This window comes from Hibiscus syriacus, unplaced genomic scaffold, assembly GCF_006381635.1.
Source record: "Hibiscus syriacus cultivar Baekdansim isolate YM2019G1 unplaced genomic scaffold, ASM638163v2 tig00111812_pilon, whole genome shotgun sequence".
NCBI classification, from domain to species: domain Eukaryota; kingdom Viridiplantae; phylum Streptophyta; class Magnoliopsida; order Malvales; family Malvaceae; genus Hibiscus; species Hibiscus syriacus.
The window spans coordinates 70720-81418 of NW_024063187.1; the positions used below are offsets into that span (position 1 = coordinate 70720).

Here is a 10699-nt window from a genome sequence, read left to right on the forward strand (position 1 = left end):
ACTGCCTATATCAATTACAAGACAAAAGCAAGATCCTGCTTGGAATTGTCAAGTGTTTAAAATGGCGAAAGATTGCAAATTAAATGTATGTATTGTGGCAAAATGTTTAAGGAGGCGGGATTCATAGGTTTAAGGAACATTTAGCCGGCCGGAAAGGTCAGGGTCTGATATGTGAACAAGTTCCACAAGAGGTTCGAGCTCTTACGCAGGATAGCTTGAATGGGGTTTTAGGTAAACCCAGATAAGCAAAAGCAATTCCCAAACTTATTAGCCTGCGGTAGTAGTAGTAGTAGTCCACACGTAGCTGAGAAAGAAAATTATGCCTCTCATGATGATATGAGAGATGTCATCATACCGATTTCTGTTTTAAACACTTTGGAAGCTGATTCTGATTTGGCATTGAATGGAATAGGGGAAGTCACTAGGGGAAGTAGAGGTAGGAAACGGCTAAGGGATCAAAGTTTGATGGCAAAAAGTGTGTGCAAAAAAAAAAAAAATATTGAATTGGTTCTGATCAGGGTCGAGAATCCAGTTCATATGGCGATAGGGTGTTTCCTGTATGACATTGGAGTTGACTTGGATGCTGTGAACTCTGTTTGTTTTCAACCAATGATTGATGCTATTGTTTCTGGGGGATCTGGGACTGTACCACCTTCCTATGAAGGCCTTAGGGGATGGATATTGAAGAATGTAATTGAGGAAGTAAAGGATGATATCAATAGAAACAAAGCAATGCGGCCTAAGACAAGGTGTTCTATATAGTTGAGCAATGGAGCTCGAAAAACAGCAGAATTTTGCTAAGTTTTTTGGTTTATTGTCCTCAAGCAACTGTATTTTTAAAATCCGTGGATGCATCCCATGTTTTTATTCCCTGGATTATTTTTTTGAATTGCTTAAGCAGGTGATTGAAGAAGTAGGGGCTGAGAATGTTGTTCAAGTAATCACTAGTTGCGATGAGCAATATTTCTTGACCGGTAAAAGGTTGATGGAGTCATTTCCTTCACTTTATTGGGCTCCTTGCTTAACACATTGTGTGGATATGATGCTTCAGGATTTTTGTAGCCTTGGTTGGATGAATGAAACAATTGAACTTGCTTAATCTCTGACAAGATTTGTCTACAATCGTTGCGTGGTTCTGAATATGATGAGAAGATTCACTGGTGGTAACAACATTGTGGAACCAGCACTTCGTTTTGCTGCTACTTTGCAACACTGAAAAATGGCTGGTCGTAAGCTAAATTTTGCAGGCTATGGTTAGCTCGCAGGATTGGCTGGAATGCCCTTATGCGAAGAAACCAGGGGGTCTAGCGATGTCGGACATTGTTAGAAATAGGTCATTTTGGAATTCATGCATCTTGATTGCGCGAATAACACATCCCTTCTTGCAAGTTCTAGAAATAGTTGGTAGCAAGAAGAGAGTCGCTATGGGATACATTTATGCTGGAATTTACAGAGCAAAAGAAACAATTAAGAAAAAACTTGTCAAGAAAGATGAATATATGGTCTACTAGAATATTATAGATAATAGATGGGAACAACAGCGGCATCTTCTTTATGCTGCTGGTTTCTTCCTTAACCCCAAGTTTTTTACAGTACCGAGGGAAATATGCACAATGGTCCTATCGTCGGTGTTTGATAGCATAGAAAGAGATTGGTTCCTGATGCGAACACCCAGGACCAAATTGTCAGAGAAATAAATTTATACAAGAATGCTAGTGGAGATCTAGGAAGGCCAATGGCAGTTAGAGCCCTATAATTTACTTCCTGGAAGGATATCCATATATAGAGTGGAATTTCAAAATTGCTAGTTCTCGTTTATCGTCATTGCTACTTTTAAGAAAGTTTCAAGAAAATAACCCCCTTCACATGCCTATGACAAAGTTGCCTGATTGAAAGTTAGAACTTTACGAACTACATCTTTGAAAATAGTTATGGTATGATTTTTTTAGGTCTATGACATGCTTTATAAGAAATTATCTGTCTTTTTCTTAATGCAGACCATTATGTATCTAAGTTACAAATTGGGATAGTGATCTAATCGCATTTTCTTCATATTCATCCATATTATTAGGTGAATGGTGGTCTATATACCGGTGGAGGCTGCCCAAATTTGCAACAGTTGGCCATCCGCGTTCTCGGTCAAACTTGCAGTTCAATTGGGTGTAGGCCAAATAAGATTTCAATTGAAGAAATACACGACACAAGAAATATTCTCGAGCGTCAAAGACTTAGTGATCTTGTCTTTGTTCAATACAATTTGTATCTGAGACAAATGTAAGTCTAAAACGCCAACACTACTTCAATATTTTGGAAGTTTACAGTAACTGGATGTAAAGGAAATGTTGAGTTTCAAGTAATTTCTTTTGCAGGGTTCTTAGAAACCAAGAAAAGCATGCTGTGAATCCTCTCTCATTTAACAACAAAGATATTCTTGAAGATTGGATTGCCAATGAGGTATACCCTGAATATTATGAGAGTTCAGATTGGATGTCACTTGATCCCCCAGTTGATAACAGAACACCTTTAGCACCCCCAGGTGAAGAAACCGAAGACTTCTTGGGCAGAGGTACATACAGTTGGATGTATTTTTTCACTTATTGGCGAAGATGATAAACTCATAATTGTGGCCTATGTGCAGGGCTTACAGATTTAGACATTTTCAATGGATTGAAGGGGGTCAAAGAGGAGATATGAAGATAATGCTATGGTGCACCAAAGCAGTTAAACTCTCACCTAAGAAATATGTACAAAGAAAGCTGTTAGAGTTCTCAGAATAACTAGCAATGGGTTTAGGAAATTTTCTCCCTGTAAGGTTGAGAAAACTACTTTAAAGTCTAGTTTTCTGCACTTGACCAAAGCTGAAGAATGCTGGAAATAGTTCTTTATCAAGGAATGCGGTTGTAATTTAAGGTTGCTAGTCTCATGAGGGCCATTTTGTGCAATTTGTTTTGTGTGAGTTTGTCATGAGTACAAATACTGGAATACGAACTAAGCCAGGGTTAAAATTTCTTGATCCTTGCTGCAATCACAGCTTGTAATTTGTATTTACCAATTTTATCAGTTACATGCAGTTTCTCTGAGAATGCCTCGTAAGTTTCTTCCCTGAGAAAATGATAGGTTTCGTTGAGGATTAAAAGGCTTACGGGCTAGAGTTGGTAAGTCTCATGATAGCCTTTTTCCTCGGTATGAAAGCCAGGGACTAAATAAAAAACTTGTATCACCTCTGCTGACATCGGAAAGGCTTTACTAATAGTTCCACGTTACTCGGACTAGTGTTTTATACAGGTATGTCTTTGACACGGATATGTTCGATTTGGAGCTCACAAACTCATGTCCGAGTATGTGCCGGATATAGGTTTCAAATGTCGATGATTTAGGGGAAATAAATAGATGGTGCAACGTTATGGTTATAGAATTGATAGGAGATATGAACCAGAAACATTTTCGATCCAATCGAATTTTACTGAATACAAACTTAGATTTTAAGAAGCTCCAACTGTTATTTGCAGACATGCAAGGGAAAGAATCAAACAAGTTTCCCAACCAACCTCAAAACCTGAGCTATAAAGCTTTCAATTCTACTATGCATAATTAAAAGGAAAATGCAGAGGGGAAAATCAACAAAAGAGCAACACCAGAATCAAGAAACACAAAAAACCCTTTAACTAATAATGCTTTCCCAGAATAACACCGACGATCACCGACACAAAGGCTACTCCCAAAACGATCTTTAAGGTTGTCAAAGGAGAAGCCTCGGCATGGGTAGTTGTTGAAGAAGAGGCAGCTTGCGCAGAAACCGCTTCCAATTTTTTCTTACCCTTACGTTTTGATGGTGTTGAAAATGTTAATCCATCAATGTCTCGGGATTTCGTCTCTAAGCTATCTTTTGATTCGGCTGCACTGCTTGCATCCTGCAACACACGATTTATGATAAGCAACTCTCAAAATTTTCAGAAAATGTAGCAAAAATGATCTTGAATAGTGTATCGAGTTGAAAAACAGTCAGGTTGAGCACTCTATATTTGTTGATTTGTTTCACTAAAAAAATGTATTAGTATCACAAGATGTGAACAAAATAAACATCTTAAAGTTGGAGAGGAGATTTGAACTGACCTTCAGTTTAGCTTCAGCTACTTGCAATTTATCTTCCAACTCCTTGACCTTCTTCTCCAGAAGTAATGCTTCTTTCTTTTTGGCTTCAATCTCTTCAATCGAAAGCTTTAAAGCCGCTTCCTGTTCCAACTCTTTCTGGGAATCAACTTCTTTCTGTTTGTTCGACATTTTGACAAAGAATAAGAAACGGTCAATCCAATCCTTCAGAATTGATAATTTCCAGCATGAAAATGGAAAGAAATCAAGATTAGATTTCATAATAAATTTTGAATAAGTTTTTGGTTAACTTAAGGTGTCAGAACTTGTGTTGTTCTTCAATTCAACATACAGAAAAAGGATCACTAAGATGCGTAATATTTAATAAATTTATTGTTTAACCTGTTGAGCAATGGTTGTCTGAGCGACTTGTAAATCTCTTTGAAGTTGAAGCACTTGTTCATTGATAACATCTCTATCACTGATTTTTTGTGCTTGATCCTCCAATTTTGAAGTTAACTCAGCCTCTCTTACAGAGGCAGCTGTCTTAACACTTTCAATCTACAAGCAAAAGACCAAATACTTAGAACTGATCATTGGCATTTGATTTGGAAAATGTCAACTATCAGAGTCCTTTATTAACAGAGTATAGTACCCCTTCTTTCAATTGATTTTCAATGGTCACCACCTGTTCTTCGAGTTCTTTGACATGAGTTTGCAGTAAGGAATGCTTCGCAATCTCAGCCTTGAGATTTCCAATCTCCGAGTTTAGAGTATCTTCATTTTCTTTCTGATCTTTCAATTGCTCTTCAAGCTGTAATATTACAGATTGAAGTTCCTTCTTTGTATTCTGATGTGTTTCATTGAGCAGGTTATTCTCCTCCATTAGTGAAGAAATCTATAACACAAAGCAAAATTAAGAACAAAGGAACTATCTTATAAAAATGGAAAATCTTCATATTGTAGTTGGATGCTAATAAAGTTTTCAACAAACCTGAGACTGTAAACTTTGCCCTTCAGAGGTAATCTTCTGTGTTAAATCTTCTGTAGCTTTCTTTGAAACATGAAGCTTTTCAGCTGTTTCATCCTTCTCTTTCAAGGCTGCTGCCAGTTTGCCTTCCAAATCACCGAGCTTTGCCTCATATTTGGCAAGTTCTTGAGTAAGCTTCAAATTTGCCTCAGCTAGTCCTCCACTCTCCTTTTCAAAGTGAGCTGACTTGGTTTGCAGTTCCTCAACAAAGCTTTCCAGCTGCTTTAATTTTACAAGACTCTCTTCCACCTCAGCTTGTCGAGATACAGCAATTGTGGATGCCTCATGAGCTTGTTCTTCATATGTTCTAATTTGGCCTTCTAGCATGTTCAACTTTTCAATCAGATCATTGGCTTCCAATTCTTTCATTGAGTATTTTTCAATAGCTTCATGTAACTGTGCCTCTGCTTCAACAATTCGTGATTCAGCTTCAGCTCGGAGTTCTGAGGCCTTTGTATGCTGATCTGATAATTCTTTAATTGTGGACATGTGGGAAGAAATCTCTTGAGAAGTTACTTCCTTCTCGGACACAGCTGAGTTAAGCAATTCTTGAAGCTCATCAACTCTGCTCTTGAGCTGAATGTTTGTCTGGACTAAAAGCTCATTCTCTGAGGAAGACTGAAGGGATTTTTTCTACCTCCAACATATCTTTTCTGAGTTGTTCATTTGTGCCTTCCAACGAAGCCAGTTTCACTAAGTTCTGATCCAATTCTTCTTTTAGAGATGCGGACTGTCCAGCTGATTGAGCAACCTGTTCTTCGTACACCTTTATCTGATCTTCAAGCGATTTAAGTTTCTCAAACAGAGATTTTGCTTCTGAATCCTTGTTGGAGAAGTTTTCCATCACTTCTTGGAGCTTAAGCTCTGAATCCCTTGTTAGAGATTCATGTAATGACTCAAGCTCTGAGTTTCTTGCCTTAGCTTGCTCTAATACTCTTACTTGTTGCTCTAGTTTCTCTTCAGCAGACTTGAGCTTTTCCATGACATCACTTTCTCTCAAACCAATAGCCTTGTGATCATTCTCGATGCTTTCCAACTTCTGCTGTGTCAGATTTAAATCACTCCGCAAGATTTCCACCAGATTTTCTGCTTCTGCAAGCTTTTCACTGGAGCTTTGCGATGTCTCTTCTAACTTTTTCTTCTCATCTGTTGCCAAATTTAAGCACTCTGTCAATTCCTTTTCCTTTTCATTGGCCATCTGCAGTTCAATTTCAAGGCTCGATGTTCTAGCTTGGAATGCCTCGAGTTCAGATGCAAGTTCAGATACCTTATCAGAGTATCTAGTGGACTCGCCTTCTGCATCTCCACACCTCTTTTCTAATTTGCTTATCTGTTCCTCAAGTTCCTGGATCTTGTACTTCTTTGCTTCAAGTAACAACTCCAGCTCATTGACACTCTTTTCGGCACCCTCTAATTTGGAATGAGAGGTCTGGCACAGATCCTCTAGCTCAAGGCTGCGCTGATGACTCATATTAGCTCTGTCCTCATGGTGAGTACTTCTCTCTAAAGCAGTCTTCAACTCCTCTGCGAGCTCTGAAATCTTCTCTGCCGACTGGTTTAGAGCTGATTCTAGCTGATTTATCTTCTCCCGACATTCCTGCATTTGATTGTTCAGCATCTTCTTTTCTTCCTCAACCTCTCCCACCTTTGTCTCAAGTTCAGATATTTTCCCTGAAGATTCCTTCAGTTCTTGCTCAGTTTCAAAGCCTTTGAGCTCTACCAAGTTTAGCTGTTGTTCAAGCTCCACATTCCTCTGCTCGGTTGCTATAAGACGTGCCTCAACTTCCCTCAGTTTCGATTTTGCATCTTCTGCTGCCTCATTTGAAGCCCGAAGTATATCCTCCAGCTCAAAATTCTTTTGAGTAGCAGTTGCTGCAGCAGCTCCAGATTCACTATGGAGCTCTTCAAGAGATCTCAATTTCTGTTCAAGCTCCTCATTATTAGACAGAGCCTGAGACAAAAGAATCAGTTTTACTGAAATTCTCATTTGAAAGCTTCAGTTTTTCTTCAAGTTCGCTGCACAACTCCTTGAACAGTTCTTCATTACTGTTAAGATCTGCAATGGTTGTTTCTAGAGCTTCTTTTTCTTTCAGCGCTTTGCTTAATTCTTCTTGTACAGTTGAAATGTTGAGGTCCTGTTCCTTCAGCGTAGCTTCAACCAGTTCCCTTGATTTGACTTCCTCCTCCAGTTTCAACTTGATATCTTTAAGCTCAGAAACCTTTGCTTGAAGATCTTTTTTATTTGCAGTAAAACTATTCTCAAGGGTTGAGATGTCTTCCTTCAACTTGGATTCTGAAGCCTTTTTCAGGTCCAACTCCTCAGTCAGCTCATTTATAAGAGCTTTCTTTGAACCAAGTTTTTCCTCCAAGCCCAACACTAGTGATTTAGAAAGTGCCAACTCCTCCGTTGCTGCAGAAAGTTCAGCTGTTGTACTTTGAATTGCTGCTTCGACCTTCTGGCTTTCGGCAACCTTCTCATACAGGCTCTCGACTTCTTCTCTCAGGGCGGTCATCTGATCTTCCAATTCTTTTGCACTAAGTTTTGAAGTTTCAAGCAATCTCTCAAACTCCAAAGCTCTCTGTGTCTCAGACTCGGCATGTGAGCCACTTTGTTTGTGAAGTTCTGCAAACTTGCGTGCCTCTTCAACAGAACTCTGCAGATCCTGCTCCAACTCTTGCATCTTCTTTCTTGAGTTTTCGATCTCAATGTTGAGACCATCATATGCTTCCTTTACTTCAGTGAGTTCCTTCTGTTTTGTCTCTCGAGCTTGCAAAGCCTCTTGCAAACTGGTTAGCTGTAAACTATATCCCTGCTCAGCTTCAACGATCTGTTCTTGCAATTTCTTATGATCAAGACCAATGTCTTCATACTTTTTTCCCACCTCATCCAACTTCTCCTTCGCTAGCAGAACTTCATCCTTCAATCTGCTGTTCTCTGATTCAGAATGCTTTAATGCTCCAATCACTCTTTCCAATTCAAGCTCGAGTTCTTTCGACTTTTCTTGGGCTTCAAGTAATTCTCTACTAGATCCACTCGCAAATCTTTCGATATTCGATTCATTATCCCGCGCAGATGCAGGATTCGCCAAATTAGAACCATCTTTCAGCTCTAGTGCTTCCTTCTCTACTTTAATGAACTCTCCATCTAGGATGGTTTCTTCCGCTTCTTTCTTTCCTTCTTTTTCGACTTCCCTCAGGTCTCCATTAGAGGCCTGTAATTTATCACCACCATTAGAAACGAGTTGTGAATCTCAAACACATACAGTTTATTATCACAACAAAATTTGAAGTTTTGAAAGAGAAAACTGATAAGAATTTTAGATATGCATATACCTTAATAGGACCGGAAACAATTCCAGTGCCCTCGACAGCTTCCTTCACTGGGATTTCAGTACTCGCTGTGTTGTCTCCTTCCATGTTCACCTGTGATCATAGGAGTTCACAATTCAGAATTAATAATATTACTTAATTAATCAAGTTTAAACTTTGTCTAATACCGGCTTAATTAAAAATATATATAAAAATCAAAGTTATAATAATATATCATATATATTTTTTACAAAATTGATTACTTTCTTCAAGGAGAGAAAACGTCGTCTTTTTCACTTCTACCAACTAATACAAAGAGTCGTAAGTGGAAGGTTCAGTGCACATCCCAATCAAAATTTTATTAATTTTTATTATTATTAAAAAGCCTTTTTTTTGGCTAACTAAAAGGAATCCTTGACGTTATAGATTCCTTTGAGATCTAAAACACTCTACCTAACAGGAAGCACTGAGCGAAAAGAAGAAAACAAAAGTTAGAAACAGTGTATAATTTTACATATAATTGATCTGCAGATAAATTTGATTTGATTAATTAATTATACTACAACAAACGAAACGGTGATCAAGAGAGATGGAATCGGTGATCCGATCAAGAAAGGATCAAAATCAACAGTCAGCAGAAACGATGAAAGAGTAGCAGCTATTTTGATCTTTAGTGGATCAACAAAACAACAGTCAACAGAAATCCCAATCCACAACAGAAAGACAAAACAACAACAACAAACTCAGGATTAGCAGAGAATATCTAAAATTGTTCACCTGAGAAACAAGTGATCATGATTCGTACATCCTATATATGTATAATATGTACATATATACACATGCAGGAAAGATTAAAAAGGGATTTGATGCTTGCCTGATGAGAAAAATGCGAATGGATTTGCTTTTGCTGCTCTTTTGATTTTCTGAAAATGGCTGAATTTTTCAGAAATAAGTAAAAGAAAGGTGAGGGCGATGAATGATTAAAAAATTGTGAGAGAGAATCTTCGGTATATATAGCGATACACAGTACGTGGGGCCTCACTTCAACAGCCAATACCACAATACCTGGGTCGGAATGCTGCCAATTCCCTAATACAGCGCCCATAGATTTCTCCCTAATTACATTTCATACCAACCAATCTCTCTCTCTCTCTCTCTCTCTCTTTCCTTTTTCTTTTCAGTTTCTTCACCTTCTACCTTTTTTTTAGTTATTAAGATTGAACTTACCGAATATATAAATAAGGATAATAATGTAAAAGAATATCTTAATTTCTGCATAATCATAGAATATCTAATTGCATAAACAGATAATCTCAAATCATTTAAGGTGAGAATCCACAACACAAAAACGATTATATCTATAAATAATAGGATTGTTAATGGATAGTTAATTGTTCTGTTTAATTAAACGGTTGGTTAAATATTATAACTATTATGAATTTTTTTAACCATAACGTAATCGTTAATGGTTAATTGTTATTAACGGTTCGGTTATAGGTTAAGTTCCGATTAACCTATTAAATTTATTTATCAATTTTTTTTTTCATAATGCATACTACAAAAAAATTTAACAATTAACATATACTTAAATTGGTGTAAGTGAATAAAATAAAAAAGTGTAACAATTAACACAAGCTTACACCGATATAAGTGAATAAAATAAAAAAGTTATCACTTAACACATACTAACACCGGTATAAGTCTGTACATATCTCAATATCTTAGTATCTAGCAATAAAAACATAATTATATTGGTATAAGTATATTTCTATATTTTCAAAGAAATAAAAAATATATATTGAGTTATTTGTATACAAATTTTATTAAAAAATATATAAATTATGTACATCTCCAAATATCTTAGTACTTAACAATAAACACATAATTATATTGGTGTAAGTATGCTTCTATATTTTAAAGAAATAAAATATTAAAATTAATAAAAGTATGTATTAAGCTATTTGTATACAATTTTTATTAATATATATATATATAAATTATAAATAAAAGAAAACTATATTAAATTATTTGTGTAAAAAATAATAAAATACAAATATAGTTATAAATTTAATTTATTAATAGTTAACTGTTTATCAAAATTCGTAATAGTAACTTTAACCGTTAACCATCATTTTTAGAAGTCCAGTTAATTGAAATTGTTTACTATTAACAATTCGATTAATTAACTTATTAAATATAATAATTATACTAATTAACGATTATCGTTACGGGATTTTTTGAACACCCCTAATAAATAACATATAATCAACA

The 10699-nt window shown here is 36.5% G+C and overlaps 1 protein-coding gene and 1 pseudogene across 1 annotated transcript; one reads left to right on the forward strand and one right to left on the reverse strand.

Annotated features, from left to right (window-relative positions):
• The first annotated feature begins 336 nt into the window (after positions 1 to 336).
• Positions 337 to 2726, forward strand: LOC120171117 (annotated as a pseudogene).
• Positions 2727 to 3535: 809 nt separating this feature from the next.
• On the reverse strand, positions 3536 to 9558 carry LOC120171195 (myosin-11-like). Its single transcript, XM_039178948.1, is given in 9 exon segments — positions 3536 to 3911; positions 4114 to 4266; positions 4492 to 4650; positions 4745 to 4987; positions 5084 to 5750; positions 5752 to 7083; positions 7085 to 8331; positions 8453 to 8542; positions 9303 to 9558. Coding segments are annotated over 9 exon segments (4368 nt in total). The 5' UTR covers positions 9534 to 9558; the 3' UTR covers positions 3536 to 3665.
• Positions 9559 to 10699: the final 1141 nt, after the last annotated feature.